Below are 20,992 nucleotides of genomic sequence, written 5' to 3'. Positions count from 1 at the left end.
GAGCTGATTTTACTCCAAAAAGCGGCTCTGTTTTCTGCTGCCGGAGCTCCATAAATGAAGGACACAAAAGATGTTACTCCCTTATATACGATTCTGGTATCAATTAAGTTGAGAGATGATTCGAGCATTGTGATATCAGTATCATCTTTCCATAGGAGAGCTAGCCCGCCACTAAGCCCGATAGGCGGTACTGAAAAGTAATGAGAGTATTGGAGACTTTGTAGTTTCTTATTGATAAAGTCATCATCATTCTTTGTCTCCATAAAAAACATTACATTAGGAGCCATGTTCTTATGGATCTCCTTAATTCGCCGGATTGTCTGGACACTCCCAAGTCCTTGACAATTCCAGCTCAAAATGGCTAAGGAAGAGAGTTTTGATGGGGCCGAAAATCCACCCCACCTCTAGTAATACCCGGTATAATCACCGCATTTGGTTGGCCATTCTTCTTTCGTTGCATGCTTGCGCCTGTCTTGCTTGTTCCTGCCTTATCACAAGGGAGGTTTTTATCAACTGCGAGCCGTCTTTTGGTTAAAGTGGTTGGTCGAGCCACAGTTTGCCTCTTCAAGCTGGGAACCAGGATAGGGCTTCTAACGACACGCTTTTGTATTTTAGTAACTCTCCTCTTACTTACTGCTTTGCTGAGGGAGGACACTGGGATAGAACCTCTCTTGCTTGCAGCCTCTGAGCTATCTAAACCAAGGCGGAGAGTAGCTGGGATCCTGTCCGGAGGGGGGGACTCAACTGTATTTGCTCGCATGATGGTATTATTTTCGTCCATTCTGGTCTCGCCATGCAGCAGACGGCCTGATTCAAAACTAGGGGTCCTTCTAGTTGCTGGCTCTTTAGAGGTAGCTGGTTCTGATATGCGTTCTAGTGCTGATCTACGTTCTTTTGACTCTGAATTAGCTTCAGCCTGATCTGAGGAAGGTCCTAGACGGTCTTTAAGAGATCGAGTCGGAGTGATCTCGTTGCTACGTGGTAGATCTCGTTCAATATTGTTAGGTGGAGAGGTTCTTACTGCAAGTACTCCTGATCGTCCTCGCGATACTTGATGGAGAGTAGAAGAGCCAGAGCTGAGTCTGCTCTTATCTACCACTCTGTATTGCATTGAGGGGCGCTGGTTCCTGTAGTGGGCAGCGTTTGATCTTGCCGTTCTAGAGAGAATAGAATGTTCTCGGTTGTAGCTGCCAGTTCTGTCTTTGTATCTACCGTACTCAGATCTGTTACCTTCTCTTCTAGGTTGAATGTAGCTATCATCAGCTGATCTTAGTGACAAATTGGCATTCTCAGGTCTACTATAGCCTCGCCTATCATCATGGCGTTTCTTTTCAGCTTCGATCCTCTGTAGCGCAATACTCTGAGTGATGCCTAACTTTCTCTCCTTTGGTGAAGGGGCATTTAGAGGCCTGTAGGGACAGTCGATCTCCTCATGGAGCAAGGAGAAGCAGGTGAAACAATGCTTCTCAATCTTCATATATTCGAATTCCACCTCTGTGATATCATCCGTAGGGAGCTCGATCTCCATCTTCATTATCAGCGGTTGAAGACCATTCACCTCTACCCAAATCTTTGCATCCTTTTCATCTCTGAGGGAATAATTCCCAAGCTCTTTTCCAATAGTGCGAATGGTTTGTTCTGACCAGAAGTGGAGAGGAATACCATGTATCCTGACATTAAAGGAGATGTTGGATGGGAACTGGTCAGACACCGTAGGTTCCCATCGTTGTAATATCAACATCCAGCGCTTGTAATGATAAGGTCCTTTCTCTAGCACCTGGGTGAGTTCCTGTTCTGTTTCGAACTTGATCTGAAATTTATCAAGACCTAGTGTTCTTCCTACCACTCTCCCCTCAAGGTTCCAAACTTGAGCCATAAAATCTATTACCGCTCTAGGTTTTTGGACTAGGGGGTTTGTAAGTCTTCCAATGATGGTTAACCTATTAGCTTCGATCAAGTCATCATTAGTATTTGCCGGAATACGGACCGGAGGTTTCTTCGGAGGTAACTCTTGAGGAGCTTGCATTTTTCCTTTTTCAGATCTACTGAGCCGTCGCAACATCTTGTAGTTGTGAAAGAAGATCTGATGCTTTATAGCTTTTGGTCGGTGGCGACGAGGAGTAATAACCAGATAAAGCTGATTAGGAGGTTATACCAACCAAGTCACCGGAGTTAAAGCTCACGAATATAATCAATGGTGAGGGAGTAGTTGTGATAAATGCTTTATCCTTAACTGTCCTTGAAGTAGTTGCAAGTGTGGAAAAAGCGTACAAGGTTATATCAACCCAAAGATGCTCTCTTCACCAATATTTCATCCGTACGAGCTCCCAAGTTCTGCAGAGAGAGAGCTGGACATCGGTGGAAGTGGGGAGAGGAGAGTAGAGGACCGGCGCAGGGTGACCTGGCTGACCCACCGACTTTGTCGGGGGCTGAACCCGGTGAGGATTCCGTCAGAAGCGGTGGTCGGTAAGGAAAGCTATCAACGGACCGTTGGTTTCTTCTGAATACGGCAAACTTTTGAAAAGTTTCTGCGATTTACAGAGGATAAAAGACTGAAAAGAGGATAAACCGTGGGGTAAAAGAGGAAACAAGAGAGAGACCAGAGGTTAAAGACTTTTCTCGACCACGGTGCCTGAGAGCAAAATCACCACCAAGTATTCTTATCTTTTTATCAAATAAATACACGTTGATGTAAGCGTTGGTTTAATAATACTTTTTGTGGAATTGAATAGGCTGCCTTGTTTTTTTTTTTTTTTGAACACAGCTGCCTTGGTTTAATAATACTTTTTGTGGAATTGAATAGGCTAAAATCAAGCCGGCTTTTGTTCTGTTCTTTGATTGTCCTGAAGAAGAACTAGAGAGGCGCATTATGAACAGGAACCAGGTTGGTATCTTAACTGAAAAATGGTATCTAGTTCCGGTCCTATATATAATATAATCATTTACCAAAGTTATGTCTTGGTTATGAAAGGGAAGAGAAGATGATAATCTTGAGACGATAAAGAAACGGTTTAAAGTGTTTGTAGAATCTACTCTCCCTATTGTTAGCTACTACGAATCTAAAGGGAAACTTCGAAAGGTTAGGACTTGGTTCTTCTTCTTCTCCATGATCGTTACCATCACATGCTGCTCCACAATCCTGATCCTCTTTTTTTTCCCTCAAGATCAATGCTGCAAAACCGAGCCAAGAGGTTTTCGAGGAAGTTAAATATGTATTTGCATCTGAAACTTGAGAAGGTGAAGCTTGTGCTCGTTTCGTACAAACAGTGTTTGGTGTAGTTCTTTTAGATATCTTGTGTATTAATTATTATCACTGCTGGGTTTTGCCTACGTCGGCATCGCAGACTAGTTGTCGCCGAACAAAACAAAAACAGAGACTTTCACATGTCCTGTCGTATACGTAACTAGGTTTACAAATTTGTGCTTATTATGTAATGCAAGTATCTCTACGTATAACGTGTTCCCTTTATGATATAACCACATTTTCGTTGTAATAATAACATTTTGTTAGGAACTTGTCAGGCTCAGTTGACATATAATAAATCCGCAAAGTGGCCTGACTAGAAGCAAATGGATCTTTACATAGACTTGCCATTATGATTCACGGCATCCACTTGATGACATGAAAAAACCTATTGTTACGTGCTCATGAGAGCCAACATTTTAAGAAACTTGTAGCCAATGGCTACCGTCAAAAAAACTTAATATATCGCCCTATCGAATCACGACCGTCCATTTTATCAAGGATGCTACTACTACGTTCATACATGGCATTAACTTACGTATAATATATATACACTCCAAAAGAGCTTCTCGTTCGTTATTCAATGTAACCCTTTTTTTCTTGAATGATGTTAGCTCAATCTGTGTTTACTTTCTGCGAAGTCACCACCGTTTCCATTTTCGTCGTCTTCTCTCTTCGCCTCCTCCTAAGATGCGGCACACGTCCATGGCGTCGCCACCGCACGTTCACGTTCCGCAGCAGCCAGGAGAAAACGGCGGTGACCGATCATTCGTCTCCGCCGTATTGCGCCGTGTGCATGCAAGAGGCAGAGGAGGGAGACAAGATGAGGAGATTGGCGATTTGTAGTCACTGTTTCCACGCAGTCTGTATCGATACATGGTTTTGTGAGATGTCGACGTGTCCGTTGTGTAGAGCTGAGATTCCGCCTTTACCTCCGGTGAATCCTCTGCTCTTACTTTTTGTTTCTGCCGGTGTACTCGATTTGTTCAGCAACAAATAGTTCTGATGAAACCATCACCGTCTCGACGCGTAGCGTAGCCCTCTAGCTAATCTCGAATTATGTGTACAAAATGTTGGCAGACCTCAGACGTGTTAGATTTTCTTTTGATCATACTACATTGCCTAACTCCGCCACGACTAAAAGTAATTGTAAAGAAAAGTTGAAATAAACTTTATCGAAAAATAGTTTGATTTTTTTTTTCGCTTGCTTAGCTGTAAAGTAATTAATTCAAGTATTGTATGCTACTAAATCAAAATAAATGGTTAATCAAAGTACTCTACGTACGTTTTCAATATAATACAAAATAGAAACGCAAAACTGAGTTCTCTGATATTTACACGTCTATACTCTATACTGCATGAAAACGTATTTAAAATACGTGAGCCAATAGGTTGTTGCCGCATCGTATAGAGAAAGAGAGACACTTGGTCACGATTCCGGACCAGTTTGCCTACTTTCCAAAATTGGAGGGCAGTGAGTTTGGCTCTATCTGAACGGAAGAAAACCAAAATCTATTAAAAAGTAAAAACATAGATCCTACTTTGTTTGTTTCTGGTGTACTTAATAGTGATACCTCGGATCGTTTGCTTTCGTTTTCCACTTTAATCCAGTGTTTTGAACAAGGGATAAGTTTTGTTGACAAAAGAAAAAAAGTAGAAAGCTACAAGTTTTTTCTCCCATTATTGCTTGTGTCGTTTTTGACTTTGATCTAAGTGTTCATAAAGCCACAACTAGACCATGTGACATGGTCCATATCAATCATGTGATCCAACCTTTTACTATAGGATAAAGTTGAAGTTGTGGTACGATGATTAATTAGTTAGCAGTATGAAATATTACCCAAAAGACGTAGTAATTTTATGTTGTTTTAAAAATTGAAATAAATTACTATTTATATTCTTTCATTTCCTTCTGAAAAATGTTTGCACATATTCAACCATAAGGGTTCTAAAATCAATAAAATGACGCTGGATAAGTAGAATCAAATGAACATCGATTTTGCTCTTCATCTCTCCTGGATTGGTTCGCCGCCATGAAAGATACAAAAAATCCCGCTGATTCATCAAAACTTACTTGCTCATGCAAAGTCTTATTTCCATCAGAACGTGACTTCTCACGTGACACCTCTTTCACTTCTCTAGTCTCTCCGTTCGATCTATTAAGGAACCGCTTAAACCATTTGACCGAGTCTTTTGGATAACGTTTGAGACCATTGACAAAGTCAACATAGTAAAGACCAAATCTAGCAGTGTATCCATGTTCCCATTCAAAGTTGTCCATCAATGACCATGCATAATATCCTCTTACGTCACACCCGTCTTCCCTGTAACCAGATTATAACTTTTGTCAATAACAACATATGATTTAAATTGAAACGCATATAGATTGTGAGGAAGATCAAGAACTAACACTATAGCTTTATGAAGTTGTTGGAAATGTTTGTCATGGTACTCAATCCTAAATGTATCCTTAAGAATCTCTTCTCTCGGCCTTGTACCATCGTCGTTTTCGTTGATTCCTGCAATTTATAATCAACGTCATGAGTAATAACCTCTACAAATTCATATTCCTAATTAGCATATACAAATAATTAATAACGTTTCAAAGTTTCTAGTTAACAGAATAAAATACTAAAGATGTTTTCTAACCATTTTCTTTAATGTAGACCGGCATGTTGTTGTATCTATCTTTGATATAGTTTAGAACTTTCCGCAAGCCCTCCGGGTATGACAATATTAATCCTCTTTCATCCTGAAGAAAACAAATAATACAAATCTTAGGATCGATGTGAGGAGGGTGAAGGATGATATCTAATGTTGTTCATTTAGATATCAATTGTTATAAAGAAGAAGTAAGCACGTACCCCAGGTCCGATGATGTGGCCACTGTGGTTAGTCACTGTTACAGATAAAGATATAAAAATTGTTTAGTTTACCATCTAATTTATACTTATTTCTTATGGAATTAGCATAATGTTTACGTACGTTTCCATTCGACGTAATGATCAGTTTTGAACCGAGGCTTTGCTGGATCGATGTGAGGAAGGTGACTAGCGAAACGCGCTGTATAGTAATTTATTCCAACAAAATCTGATGAATTTTTCAACATGTTTGATTGTTCCAGGGTAAATGAAGGCAACTTTTTCCCCGCATATTTTTTTACTATCTCTGGATAATCTCCATGAATCACTGGATCAAGATGCCTATAAAGACAGATAATCAAGATTAATACATATTGACGAGGAATGTAAACATATTTATTTTAAATTGTTTTGTTTAGATAACTTACCATCCAAATTCAAAAGCAAGAGCTCGTTCAGCTGCTTCTTTATCATCGGTAGAGTCAGAATGATACGGCTCAAACCATCTTGGTGACAAAACTATCCCAATTTGACCATCAGCTGAAGTCTTTTTACATTTTCTGAATTCATCTACTGCAGCGGCATGAGCTAGAAGAACGTTGTGCGAAACAATGTAAGGCTCAGTACTCGAATCACCAGCGTGACACTTCTCGCTTACCCATTTGGAGCATCGTCCAGCCGCCTTGTTACCTTGGTCGTAACCCGCAATAGTCATAATGTACGGCTCATTGATCGTTGTCCACATTTTAACTTTATCTCCAAACTCTTCGAAACAAACTTTTGCAAAATCTCGAAAATCTTCTCTGTTTTTGATTAAAAAGAGTCATAAAATAACAAAATCAATCATATATGTAACTAAAATGGTGTATTTTAGTATATTATATTTATTTTAACTAGGCTTACACAATTTTAGGGCTTAAAAAGCCACCATATTCGTCCTCCAAAGATTGTGGATGGTCCCAGTGGTATAGTGTCATTGAAGGTTGTATGTCTGCACGTTTGTTAGACCATAAGATCATTTTTACTGTGTTAAATTATAACCTTTCTTTAATTAAATTTAACCTTACTAATAAAATAATGATCCTACCATTAGCAAGAAGTTCGTCGATAAGATCCTTGTAGAATTGTACACCTTCTTTGTTTACTCCATCCTTTAGCTTTCCACCTGTAGATAATTGGGAATTTACCACATAAATAACTCGTATGAGTGACAAAAAAAGTTTAATAGAAATGAAAATATAACTATCATTAAAACCAAAAAACTTACTGGGAATTAATCTGGCCCACGAGATTGAGAATCTGAAAGCGTCCATGTCTAACTCCTTCATCAACTTGATGTCATCCTGTTTTTTTTTTGGGTCAGTCATATAATAAAACAATATAATATTAATCAACCAAAGCAAAAACGATAACTATATACGGGTCAAATACAACGTACCAACTCTTACGAAAGTAAATTAACTTACATGAAAAGTTATTTACATTTTGACTTGTTACTACATAGTAGAAAAGACATGAAAATATTACTTTATTTACTTCACAAGATATGATAGTTAGATTTATAATAAGGATGGTTCTAGCTACTGATACGTGTTTTAGAATGGAGGAGATTGGTTATAGAAAGTACCTTATAACGGTGATAAAAATCAATTGCTACATCCGCGTTATGCATTTTGGTCCTCTCTGCAGTCAAAGGTTTTAGTTTCAGTCAAATAACTAAATTGAAATATGGTCTTGTTCGTACGTATAAGAGTGTTAATCAAATCCGGCCGCAAATTATGGTTTCCGGACAAACCTGGGTAAGAGCGGCTGAAGTGGTCCCATATAGCTGGAGACTTTCCACCTTCAGATGTTGCTCCTTCGTACTGTATAAAAAAAAACAAACCAAAAAGAACATTAATTTAATAGAATAGGCGAAAAGCTATTTTGGAATGACAAAACATAGTCTTTAGACGTCAGCAAATAAAATAGTTGCGTTTCCTCGTAGTTAAAATTGAAACTCGAACAACTTTTTCCCTCATTTAAATCCATAAGGGCAGATGTGTTATAATTAAAGTTTACGTTCTAAAGCTTGTTTCTTAAACAAGGTAAAAAAGAGGGCATATGTTTTGTAATGTAGATTCAAATCATTTTTCAATTTACAAGGGTAATAAAATAACGTTCAAACTATTTGTTTTGCTTTAGTATAACCAATTAGGAGTTGCAAGGAGCCTATAGTAACCTGAATTTCAGTATTTGTGATTTGCTTCTTAGTTTACGGATATCTGATTTTTTTATTTGTTTTGCGTCAAAAAATACGGATATCCGTAAAATTTACAGACGGATGTTTACGAATATCTCGTACACTTTGTTCAATACAGGTAAAATCTTACAAAATTATGTTTTCATAAAAGATCTTTTACATAATCTAAAACAAAAAGGTAAAAAATTAGTGAAAATATATGTTCTATAAATTTTTTAAATTAATTAATCTTTTATAAAACATAAAATTTTGGAAAATTGTATTTTTAATCAATATTTATATTTCTTTCTTAATTTAATACATTTATAAGTAATTTTATAAATGAAATTATTAAAATTCTATGTTAAAGTAATAATTATATAAATTATACCCTTACAAATCTCTATATAATTGTAGATATACTTCTATTTGTATAAAAACCCGAGCGGAGCGAGTATCCGACCATGAAAATTTAATTATTTGTGATTTTTTTCATTTTTAACGGATAGTGATTTTTAATATTTTTCTTTGCTCCGAAAACTTACGGATATCTGAATTTTTCGGATCGAATCAAAATGAATAACAAATCAAATCAAATTTAACGAATAAAATGTTCAGCCTATAACCAATAGATTGTGATCATCAATAATATCGGAAAGATAAAATTACTGAGTGTCAAAAATTTATTTAAGAGCAAAAATACCGAATTTCAAAAGAGTTTTATCGTTAAAATATTGAATAACAGAATGATATTATCAAATTGTGATTTTATAATAATATTGATTGATAAAATCACATGAAATTGCCCATAAAAAATCACCTGATACGCAGAAGCAGCCGTTCCAAAAATGAAACCATCTGGAAAACTATGACGATCTAGTATTCGAGAATCAATTGTCTCTGCAAACAATGAGATTACCGAAAGGATGATGAAAAAACGATATCCCCTAGCCATTTTTATCGCTCTTTTTTATTTTTGGTTTAGTCTTTATTTTTGTTTTGAGATTTCAAAGTGGTGTATTGAAGAGAGATTTACTCTACCTCGTCTTTCTTATATAGAGATTTTCCTCGGCCAGTTATAGACGTCATCTACGTGGAAATGTTTGGACATATATATCATATGAAGAGATATCTGATAGTATTTCTAATATATATTCCCGGTGATTTCTTTCTAGCATGATTATTGGAAGGTTCTTAGGGTGGGGTTCTTAGCAGAATATAAGAATCCGTCACTTAATTTTTAACTAAAAAAAGTTAAGAACCAGTTCTTAAATAAGAGTTTTAAGAGCTGGTTCTTAACTTTTTTAGTTAAAAGTTAAAAGACGGGTTCTTATATTCCGTTAAAAACTCCACTCTAAAAACCCTTCAATAATCATGCTGTCAACTCTGAATGTGCCCGTGATCACTGCTAACGTTCACCATTGTCTCTTCATCATTCAGATATGTACATAGGCCTATGCTATATAATATATGCGTCTAAGCTGATATTGGTGTTGAATGTAGTTAAAATCGTGGCTTTGTTCACTGTTAACATATCCTGTGAAGACTGCATGTACTCCGAGGTACGGTTACATTTTCACGTGTAATGTTTCACCTCTTTACGCGTTCGCTCTATTGTTGGCTTTATGCATAACGTAGACCATTTTGGATTTTTTTTTAAATTCTTTTTTCTTTGCGCAGAGTCGTGTTAATCTTATCTTGAACCCTTTTTGGTCAAATATTACCCTGTAATTTAATATTCCAAATTTAATGGAGATACCAAAAAAAAAAAAACATTTTCATGAAATTTTGACTGTTGAGCCATGTCTGCAATATATTAATATCCGGTTATTTAATGGGAAAATATATTAACCGATATATCTATATATATGTTTCTGTAAATACAAATACTTTCATTTGATTAATAGTACGTGTCACCGTTATCCAAAAACCATGCTAATATTTGGTATCTTTTTAGTTTTATTGGCTGGCTATTTCACAGAAACTAGTTTTCTTTTATCCCACGTATGGTGGAAACTTCGCCACTAGCCTAAGCTCCAATTTTTATTCCACGTATGGTGGAAACTAGTTTTCACTGAAATTCAATTTCAAATTGGAGTCGAACTCCGTTTTTTTTTTGGGTCCAAAAACTCCTTTTCCTTTAGTGCCAAATTCCAAAGATACGGGGGATCGTACCACTAGCCTATTGAATTTCAGTGGCATGAATGAGATATGAGTAAATTTTTTTAAAACATTTCACTGATTTTTTTGTCAACTAACTTTTCATTAATTTAAACTTAGGAAATACAACAAAAAATGGATTTTTTTGTCCATTTTTTGTTTTGTCATCAACAAAAAATGGAATTATCCATTCTCTTTCGTTATTCTAATAGAAAAACAGATAAATTTTAAAAAGGATTTAGAACAAATTTGCAATTAAACACAAATGCCTCAATATATATTTTATTTATAAAAATTAAATTTCGAAATTTAGTCATATATATACGTATATGATTACAAATGCATTGAATTTGAGCATGTAATTGGTAACATGAAAAAAAACAGCAATGATGTGATTTCCTTTTTCCCTTTTTACTGAGTGATCATATTGTATAGAAAATAGTGGCCTTTGAGGATTATAACATTGTAAGTTTCACTAAAAATGAAAAAGATGTGAGCAATAGTCCTTATGACATCCTATATGAAAAAGAGATGAGAACACTTATTTGGCAGTGACATGTTCGCTTTTTAGGAAATTATGTATTTGTATAGGAGCAACTAAATTTCCAGCGTAAAGAGATGGGCTTATAAATATATATATATACTTTTCTTATTCCTTTCTGAATAGATATCCTCACTAAATTATTATTATATTTTCAATTCATATATATATCTAAGATGTTTCGCAAATTATATATTACTAGTAAAACTGAACTAAGAAAAATGAAATAATGTGTATGATATATAACCAAAATATAACTCAAATTTATATTATTTAACTATGGTAGGACCATTCCTCACATGACGATTTTTTGGGCATTTTGATGCATGTATCCTAAGATGCATGAAACACCCAGACCAAAGTCTAATAGGTTCATCAGATGTCGAAATCAAAATCGGACAACAAAAGCGCATGAAACATTGAAGGAAACAAATAAATTATAACATAGGAAAACAATCCTTCCAGTGAATGCAAGATATGTTTTTTTTATCAAAACATATACAAATGACAGCTGTAGGAACAAAAATTATAGTAAACTTGGATATATAGAATTTTGATTTTTCACGGAACGTAAAGTTAATTTCCCTACGAAAAGATGATTAGTGTCTAAGAAAGAAAAATAAAATAGTATTCATCAAATTTTGTGGCATGTCCAGTTATCAAAAGCGAGATGAGAACAACAACTACAAATTGACCTGGATGTTTGTAGTTGTTCTCATGTCTTAAGTTAATTCCTTTGTTGACAAGGATGTTTAGCTCTATATAATAATCATAAGCATGTATAGGAATAGAAACAATTAATTCAGTAGCGAAGAATAATTCAAATCTGGATAATAACACATGCTATAGCTGGTAACATAAATAGTTTATAAAAACTACTTGTTTTTTTAATATAGAGGCCCGTGATTTACTAAATAACAGCCACTTGCTGATTAGTCCCATTATAATCTCCCTTCAACCATCTCCTAAACCACCTAGCTGATTTCTTCGGATACCTCTTACGTCCATTTTCAAAATCCACAAACACTAGCCCAAACCTGACCGTGTATCCTTCCGCCCACTCGAAGTTATCCATCAACGACCATGCAAAATATCCTTTCACATGCACTCCCATCCTACATTTCATTTGAATCAAACTTTCGTTGGCGGAGCCAGCTAAGAAGCATGGGTCATTTGACCCATATCAATTTTAAGAATTAATCAAATTTTAAGCATAAATTTGTAATATATCTAGATTAATTGGTTGAGTTTCAGTAGTTTGACCCCCTTAATATCTAGCAAAATTCATATATATAAACTTTTAACCCCATTGGTTTCTTTTTCTAGCTCCGCCAATTATAAATATGGTTTCAGTTAGTTTTATATTATTTTTCAAGTTAGATTTGTCAAAAAAAAAAGAACATATTATGATCTTTTGGTTCGTTTTTATAGAACTTTGGTTTGGACTGGATCATTTTAACCGATCAGGCACTCCTAATATATACTACATGTTCATGAATGTGATCGAGAAAGGAGAACTTACGAGATAGCATCCTGAACCATCTTAAGGTGATGAGTATAGTAATCAATTCTCAAATCGTCGTTAAGATATATTTGGCCAAGATTTGCTTCATCCACTCCTACGTGATTTAAAGAAAGAAAGGATAAAGAATATTAGTCTGAACTATTATGCTCAGAAAAGTTTAATATGGCTTATAATATATGTATATATATAGTAAACGCTATTAATTACCGTTTTCTGTTATGTACAAGACGGGATCATTAAACTTGAATTTTGCATATAGTAAGAGATCACGAATGCCCTTAGGATAAATCAAAAGCCAATCCGATCCAGCCTGAAATGAGTTAAGATTTTAGACATGTTAAATGTACAACTACTTTTCACTTTTAACGTCTAAAGATTGTAAACACATACTTAACAATGTCAATTCAACATATAAACTACTAAATGAGAAAGAGAGAGAGAGAATACTATGTAAAAATCATTTCTTCCCTATCTATCACATTACATATGAGTTATGTACTTTATTGAATAATTATAATAGTTAACTATGATCATGAAAAACTTAATTTGATCAGGAGATTTATATAATTCTTAACTAAACAAAGATTAAAAAAAAAATCTAACCATTGGACCGATAGGCAGCCCATTTCGCTCACCTAATACAATATAAACACACACACACACATCGTGAGTAAAAACACACACACAAATATGACGAATTCATTAAAGAAAATAGAGAAATAAATTTATACGTATAATAACCATATGGTTCACGGACCTATGACCATGACGCAGGAATCAGTGGACATGGTAATGTTTTCAGTTGCACATGGCACGTCTTTTACGTAGGAGGATGAGTAATAGTTAATTCCTATGAAATCGTACGATCCTTTAAGCATTGAGGACTCTTCTGGTGTGAATGTAGGAAGACGGCCATCTTTCACATGGTTAACCATTTCAGTTGGATATTTACCGTTGACGATAGGCTCCATGAAGTAGTCGAAGGTGAATGCAGTGGTTCGAGCTGTGGCTGAACGGTCAGCATATGAATCTGAATAAGGGTAGTGCCAATCTGTTTGTAAGGCGATACCAATTTCACCTTTCTGAGTTGCCTGTGGACACAATATTGTGAGTAATACAGTTATATGATTTATACTATTGAAACTTTTATGAGGGTTTCGTAACCAAAATTGAGATTCATAACTGGTCTTGAGATACGATTTACAATGCTGTAAAAACTTGAAGTAACCGGAATAGAGTACGCACAGTACATTCAAAAAACATAATATAGCACAATAATAACAGAAACAGAGGGGGAAAGGACAGTAACATGTAATATATATCCTGAGCCGGATCTGAGATTAAAGGACCATAAACATTTTAGGGTAATTTTAATATAAAATAAATCAATAACTGGATATTCTACGATATATGTACAATAGCTTTTTAAAATTTGAAGATAAATATGAATATTTCATCCGACAGTGCCCATAACCGGTTCTGTAACGTAGCTTAAACAAATTAAGTAAAAATGAATATATATATATATATATATATATATAGATTATAGGATAAACATACCTGGTACTTTTCTCTGTAGACTTTGACAGCGGCTCCATGAGCGAGTAGAAAGTTATGGCCGACGATGTAAGGCTCGGTGGCTCCATCACCACCAAGGCAATTAGGATTAGTGAAACTAGAACATCTTCCAGGTGCCTTTTCACCTGTTAGATAACCTTGTTTTACCACTGTAAATGGCTCGTTTAGCGTCATCCAATGCTTTACTCTATCTCCAAACTTCTGGAAACAGAGCTCCGCATAGTCCCGGAAATCATTCCTGTTTCATTACCGAAGTATCAACCCAAAAAACACATAACCATTCTGTTTTTATCTCTGTGAAGTATTGTTCAGAGATAAACGACTTACACAATCTCGGCTCCGAGGAAGCCACCGTAAGCAACTTCGAGTGCCTCTGGTAAGTCCCAGTGGAAGATTGTGACATATGGCTTCACTCCTAACTCATTTATAACATTTAACAAAAAAAAAGAGAGAGTACTATGTGATGCGTTCTTGACAACTATGTGATGCGTTCTTGACAAGACTTGACAACTTTCAAGGGTTTTGGTAAGATCCAAAACATCAATGGTTCGTTAAACGCAAAAAGTCCTCTAGTATTACCTTTCAACAGAAGTTGATTAATCAAGTTGTTGTAATAGTTAATTCCAGCCTGGTTTATTCCACCTTTTAAATTCCCACCTAATTAACCACTTCACGTGATTAGTGTTCAAGAATCTAACAACTCCTACAAAAATCTGATCGATCGATATCTTACGAGGCAAAATCCTAGACCAGGAGATTGAGAATCGGTAAGCATTGAAGCCAATTTGATGCAGCAAATTCACATCTTCCTGGTGTTCCGAAAAGTTTTCATGAAGACAATGTGTAATGTTGGATGTATGATTGACTATTTTAGGTGAAGAAAGCAATACCTTGTAAAGGTAGTAAGAATCATCTGCAACGGACCCATTACTACCATCCATTATTTTCTCTGAAAAGACAAAACATTCATTGAATAATTTAGTCTCAAGATAAAAGGGAACAAAGTGGTTGATCATCATTAATTAATTTTCTGATATGATTGTAAGAATGTTTAAAGAGATTCAAAACGTTTAGTTTTTTTTTTCCTTTTGAAAACATACATTTAGGGTTTCGAATTAAGAAGGAAAACCTGGGAATTTTTCGGAGTAGGTATCCCATATACTTGGTCCTCTACCATCTTCATGAGCAGCACCTTCACACTACAAAGTCGAAAAGATAAACAAAACAACACATTTTTTAACTAGAAGAACTAGCTAACCTGATAGGCAGAAGTTGCAGATCCAAAAATGAAATCTTCTGGGAAATCATTTCTTCTTAATCTAGGTCTTGAGGACCGGTTCTTGGCGAAAACTCCATTGTATGCCAATGTAATGAGCAACAGTAATAGGAGACCTTTACTCTTCATTATTCTTTTGATAAAAGTATTTTTTAATACGAATTTTCGGTTGTGAAAAACTTTATAAGAGAGTATTGGATTTGATAATTTGCATAAATAGAGCAGGTGGAGGGAGAGTGGGTATGAAGCAACTAGCAATTTTTTACTAATCGTTTCAAAATAACACATCCGATAAAACAAAACAAATAACATATTTATTATCTTAATTAACAAAAAGTCGTGTAACGTGGACAGAATATATATTTTTTATTATATATTCTATAAGCGGATCCGGTAGACCGCGGGAGGAACACACTTTTAGTGCTACAGAGTGGACTGATTACCATATTGCATGACCCGGATTTGAAATATATTCCGACTAATGTCAAAAGGTGGACCGATCATCTGTCACGATCTATCATATTAACAACTTGGACCGAAACACAGGGCCAAATTAATCAATTAACTAGAGCTTGATCCGTGTTTCCGTGCGGGTATTTATTTTTATTTTTTTAAAAATATATATTTGTCTTTTTTATAAATGTTAATATATATTTTTAAAATTTATCTGTATTAAATAATTTTTAGCATTTTTAAACAAAATAATTTCTAATTAATAATGAATATTTTTTTTTTGATACGTCAATTATCATCTATATTTTTAAAATATGATGTGTGTTGCGAATGTATTTTTATGGATCAAAATTTTAATGTAAAATAAAGTTGTTATCTATGATTGTATTTGATTTATACAATATAAAATTTAATATATCATTTACATTTTGTGTTTTATATTATGTATTTTATAACATTTTCTTGTGTTTTTCGATATAGTTAATTATACCAAAATTAAAATAACCAACCCAAATAAATGGCACTTAATTTATTGTACTTCAATTTAGGAAAATGCATTAATAAGACAGAAAAAAAAACAATAATTAAAATAGACAGTTTAGTAATTAGTCAGTGGTATGGAAGTGTAAATAAATTTGAAAATTAAAGAAAAATTTTAAATGGTACTTTTTTTTTAATAATATAGATGATAATTTAGTTCTCATAAAAAATTGAATCCATGGCTGATGTGAATACACATGTGGATTTTCTTTTAAAAATTAGTCCATGCATGAATCTCATGTTGAATGGCTTTATTATCCATTTGATATGACTATTATGTGAACTCCATTCTGTTTTCTTCAGCAGTGAATAAACTCTCCAACTTTTGTAGACTAAGATATGAGCTCAATGTTTTTAATTTCGAACTATCCGACGCTCAGAATTATCCGACTTTATTTTATGCATATCGAATACATCAATATTTATTAATTAGCTCATGAATTATTAAATAACAGCCACCTTCTGCCTCATCCCATTATACTCTCCCTTCAACAATCTCATAAACCACTTAGCTGATGTCTTCAGATACCTCTTACGTCCATCTTCAAAGTCCACAAACACTAGTCCGAACCGAACCGTGTATCCTTCCGACCATTCGAAATTATCCATCAGCGACCATGCAAAATATCCTTTCACATTCACCCCCATCCTATAATTTTATGTAAATATAGTCCTCAACATGATTATCAATTTATAGAAAGGCAAACAAACAGTTGAAACTATGTTATGCTTATGCTTATATATGTCATAGGGAAGGGAGAGCTTACAAGATTGCATCGCTAACCATCTTAAGGTGATGAGCGTAGTAGTCAATTCTCAAGTCGTCATTAAGAAAGATTTCTCCAATGCTTGCTTCATCAACTCCTACATGATTTTAAGAAATAGAGCAGAACAAAGTAATATTAGTCTAAACTAGTTTTTAGTTATAAAAATCAGTTATTTTAAAGGTAGATTTTCTAGATGTTATAGATTTACCGTTTTCTGTTACGTACAAGGCAGGATCATTGAATTTGAGTTTGGCATGTAGTAGAAGATCACGAATACCCTCAGGGTATATCAAAAGCCAATCCGACCCAGCCTGAAGTAAACCGTAGATTACATAAACCACTGTTCTTTTAGATAAACAACTCTTTTTCATGTCTAAACTCACACTTTCAATACTATAAAATAGAAAGTAAGAAATCTATCTAATAACATTATATTTTTATCCAAATTTTAAAACGATATATATTTGGAGTATTGACGTAGACTATCATTTAAATCTTGATTTGATTGGGAGATTTATCTAAATTATTGACTAATTAAGGTGAATAGATTAATCGTACCGCTGGACCGATGGGCACTCCATTTCGCTCACCTAATACAACATAAAAAAATATTATGAGTAAAGAATTTTGATATTAATATTATTAATGGTCAATATATATGTAAAAGAGAACCATATGATTCACGCACCAACGATGCTGACGCAAGAATCGGTGTTCATGGTGATGTTTTCGGTTGCACACGGCACATCTTTGACGTAAAAAGATGAGTAATAGTTAACGCCTACGAAATCATACGATCCTTTGAGCATGGAGGACTCTTCTGGTGTGAATGTAGGAAGACGACCGCCTTTCACATAATTGACCATGTCGGCCGGGTATCTACCATAGACGATTGGCTCCAAGAAATAGTCGAAGGTGAAGGCCGTGGCTCGAGCCGCAGCTAATTTGTCAGCATGTGAATCCGAGTAAGGGTAGTGCCAGACTGTGTTCAAGGCGATACCAATTTTACCTTTCTGAATCGCCTGCAAACACACAAGATTAGGAGCAAAACTCAGTCACAATTAACAACCGTCCAACTAAGACAAATAATACTTTAACCGTGGTAAAGAAACAGAGTGGACTATTAAAAGTCCATCTGCTAATATGGATACGTGAACGAACGTCTAGTTATTAATCTTAAACTTGAAATAAGATTGTCGCAGTATTACAAATATGTCACTAAAGTTATCTCTTCTATTTTTAACATAAAAAGGCTATTAGAACGTCTAATTTATTTATCTTAAACTTTCTAATTTTTTCTATAATGTAGCGAGATTTCGAAACAAGTTTAACAAAGTAAAGCGTTAAGAAAATTAATGTCTAGTCTAGTTCGGAAACAAGGAAAACATACCTGGTATTTTTCTCTGTAGATTTTGACGGCGGCTCCATGAGCAAGGAGGAAGTTATGGCCGACGATGTAAGGCTCGGTGGCACCATCACCGCCAAAACATTTAGGATTAGTGAAACTGGAACACCTTCCAGGTGCTTTTTCGCCAGTTGTATAACCTTCATGTACCACTGTAAATGGTTCGTTTAACGTCGTCCAATGCTTCACTCTATCTCCAAACTTCTGAAAACAGAGTTCAGCATAGTCGCGGAAATCATTCCTGTTTCATTAGCAAAAAAATCAACAACAACAATGAAAAATAAACATTTTTTTAAATCTTTGTGACGTGACTAATGTCAAATGAACGACTTACACAATCTCTGATCCAAGGAAGCCACCGTAAGCATGTTCAAGTGCCTCTGGTAAGTCCCAGTGAAATATTGTGACAAATGGCTTCACTCCTAACACATTTACAACATTACGCAAACAAAACATATATTAAATATCGTTCTTGGACGAATCTTGACAATTTTCAAGAACCTAGACATCACCCAGATTCCACCAAGAACTGAGAAACAAAGAATCATTATTACCTTTAGACAGAAGTAGATTAATCAAATTGTTGTAATAGTCGATTCCAGCTTGGTTAATACCTCCCTTTAAGTCTCCACCTGACAAACAAAAGAAAGTCAACAGCTAATCCACTCACGAATATTGAAACTCTCTAAAATAACTTCCTCAGATCTAATATCTTACGAGGCAAAATTCGTGACCAGGAGATTGAGAATCGGTAAGCATCGAAGCCAATTTGATGCAGCAAATCCACATCTTCCTGGTTTTCCAAAAATATTTCATGAATAAAAAAATGTAATGTTTATTTGACCTTTTGTTGCGTTGAGAAGGCAATACCATGTAAAGATTGTAAGAATCATCAGCAATGGACCCATTACTACCATCCTTTATCTTCTCTGAAAAGAAGAAAAAACATCAAATTAAATAATGTAATTTCAAGAAAAAGAGATCAATAATGTTGAATTGTTCATCATCAACCAGTTCTTTTCATATGAATACCAATGTAAAATCAAGAAATAGGAAACCACATTTCAAGATATTTGAGTGTTGAATATTTAAAGAGATTCAAACAATTTATTGTTTCTAATCAAGAAGAAAAAAAACCTGGGAATTTTTCAGAGAAGGTGTCCCAGATACTTGGTCCTCTACCATCTTCATGAGCAGCACCTTCACACTGCAAATGAGGAAAATGTTAACAAAAGGAGAAAATAAAACAATATACTTAATTATCTATATACAGTAACTAAACCTGATATGCAGAAGTCGCAGATCCAAAAATAAAATCTTCTGGAAAATCATTTCTTCTTAGTCTAGGTCTCGAAGAGTGGTTCTTGGCGAGAACTCCAATGCAGGCCAAAGTAATGAGCAACAGTAAAAGAAGGCATTTACTTCTCATTTTTGGTTGTGTAAGTTAAACTTTATGAGAAAGGGAAATGTTTAGATTTGATATGTTGTAATAATGTTGTGTCTATAGATAGAGTTGTTGGAGGAGAAAGATAGTGTACCGAATAACAATATTTTTTAACTAATTGTTTGTATTTATATACGTTTTTTCCAGTTGTTGAAGAAACCTTATCCTACGAAATCTTAAACTAATCAAAATCTGAGTCATGACAGACAGAAAATTATTGCAAAGCTAAGACGTGAGAACAGTGAAGACATTTATTGCTAAGAACGCCTTTAGAGAATAAGCTTGTGATAAGGGATAACGATGATAATTTTTCAAACGAAAAGACGTTAACAATTTCAGGTATTTCTAGAAAATTTAATACATTGGTGCATTGTTCTTGAATTTTCTGTGCTTTGATTCTCATAATTTGAAAAATGTTAATCCCGTATATAAATTCGCTTTGAACAAGGGTTTCTGTTGCGTGAAGTGGGTGGACACCATTATTTTGGTCAACGTAAAAATACTGGTAAAACTTAACGTGTGAATATCAATATAACTGAACTTTACAAAATTATATTTGAAAATTTTGTAATCTTCTCGAATCATTGATCAAATACCCCATGCTTATCCAGTTTTGAAGTTGAATGCTAATGTGATATACCAATAAGGAAAATTAAAGATTTTCGGTGTATTTTATTATTTGTATGCTCCTGTATTATACTATTTTATTAATTTAGATGATTTTTGTAATCCACAATGCAAGATTATTTAGCTTTTGTTTTTAGCAAGTTGCATTACAAACATTATTTTAGTATTTGCTTAAATTATGGTAAGGTATGTATCAGTGATGTCTAGTTTAGAAAAAAATAATGACTTTAATTATGTGTAGAAATTTTTAAACATTATATATTGAGATACAATGGTGAGTATTAATTATTTAAATATATTTCAATAATTGCATTTTTATCGGCAAAAATAAGAGCGAGAAAAAATCCGAA

General features: G+C 34.6%; 4 protein-coding genes across 7 annotated transcripts in view; 1 reads left to right on the top strand and 3 right to left on the bottom strand.

Annotated features, from left to right (window-relative positions):
• The window catches only part of LOC106311535 (probable UMP-CMP kinase 1), a 7,510-nt gene extending 4,083 nt beyond the window's left edge, over positions 1-3,427 (top strand). Inside the window, exons 6-8 of one of the 2 annotated variants that reach the window (XM_013748727.1) lie at positions 2,804-2,884; positions 2,972-3,079; positions 3,165-3,427. In XM_013748727.1, the coding sequence (XP_013604181.1) occupies positions 2,804-2,884; positions 2,972-3,079; positions 3,165-3,233 (258 nt within the window). In that variant the 3' untranslated portion in view covers positions 3,234-3,427. Of the gene's footprint in view, positions 1-2,803; positions 2,885-2,971 lie in introns of both variants that reach the window. The other variant, XM_013748726.1, reaches the window with a different exon arrangement.
• A 1,692-nt stretch (positions 3,428-5,119) lies between these two features.
• On the bottom strand, positions 5,120-9,356 carry LOC106307874 (beta-glucosidase 30). The gene is made up of 12 exons (XM_013744957.1): positions 9,147-9,356; positions 7,901-7,970; positions 7,733-7,788; positions 7,373-7,448; positions 7,193-7,270; positions 7,009-7,096; positions 6,534-6,908; positions 6,230-6,447; positions 6,109-6,143; positions 5,894-5,996; positions 5,655-5,763; positions 5,120-5,568 (listed from the first exon to the last, which is right to left on the bottom strand). The coding sequence occupies exons 1-12, from the start codon at positions 9,279-9,281 to the stop codon at positions 5,199-5,201; spliced, it is 1,713 nt and encodes a 570-aa protein (XP_013600411.1). The 5' UTR covers positions 9,282-9,356; the 3' UTR covers positions 5,120-5,198.
• Positions 9,357-11,820: 2,464 nt separating this feature from the next.
• On the bottom strand, positions 11,821-15,615 carry LOC106309949 (beta-glucosidase 16-like). 2 transcript variants are annotated; one of them, XM_013747110.1, is made up of 12 exons: positions 15,389-15,615; positions 15,260-15,329; positions 15,021-15,079; positions 14,864-14,939; positions 14,710-14,787; positions 14,458-14,545; positions 14,113-14,368; positions 13,310-13,643; positions 13,156-13,187; positions 12,760-12,862; positions 12,550-12,646; positions 11,821-12,142 (listed from the first exon to the last, which is right to left on the bottom strand). In XM_013747110.1, exons 1-12 carry the CDS (start codon positions 15,533-15,535, stop codon positions 11,938-11,940), a joined length of 1,545 nt encoding a protein of 514 aa, XP_013602564.1. In that variant the 5' UTR covers positions 15,536-15,615; the 3' UTR covers positions 11,821-11,937. The 2 variants fall into 2 exon arrangements, with proteins under 2 accessions (XP_013602564.1, XP_013602565.1); XM_013747111.1 differs by lacking the exon at positions 15,021-15,079 and having other exon boundaries at positions 11,822-12,142; positions 15,389-15,438.
• A 1,175-nt stretch (positions 15,616-16,790) lies between these two features.
• Positions 16,791-20,143, bottom strand: LOC106307383 (beta-glucosidase 16). 2 transcript variants are annotated; one of them, XM_013744321.1, is made up of 12 exons: positions 19,854-20,143; positions 19,709-19,778; positions 19,442-19,500; positions 19,289-19,364; positions 19,126-19,203; positions 18,906-18,993; positions 18,557-18,812; positions 17,855-18,188; positions 17,725-17,756; positions 17,375-17,477; positions 17,167-17,263; positions 16,791-17,048 (listed from the first exon to the last, which is right to left on the bottom strand). In XM_013744321.1, exons 1-12 carry the CDS (start codon positions 19,998-20,000, stop codon positions 16,844-16,846), a joined length of 1,545 nt encoding a protein of 514 aa, XP_013599775.1. In that variant the 5' UTR covers positions 20,001-20,143; the 3' UTR covers positions 16,791-16,843. The 2 variants fall into 2 exon arrangements, with proteins under 2 accessions (XP_013599775.1, XP_013599776.1); XM_013744322.1 differs by lacking the exon at positions 19,442-19,500 and having other exon boundaries at positions 19,854-19,903.
• Between the last annotated feature and the right edge of the window lie 849 nt (positions 20,144-20,992).

The sequence above is a fragment of the Brassica oleracea genome, chromosome C8, assembly GCF_000695525.1.
Source record: "Brassica oleracea var. oleracea cultivar TO1000 chromosome C8, BOL, whole genome shotgun sequence".
In the NCBI taxonomy this organism is placed as follows: Eukaryota; Viridiplantae; Streptophyta; class Magnoliopsida; order Brassicales; family Brassicaceae; genus Brassica; species Brassica oleracea.
The sequence above is the reverse complement of the archived record's forward strand: the minus strand, read 5'-3'. Positions and strand labels throughout refer to the sequence as shown.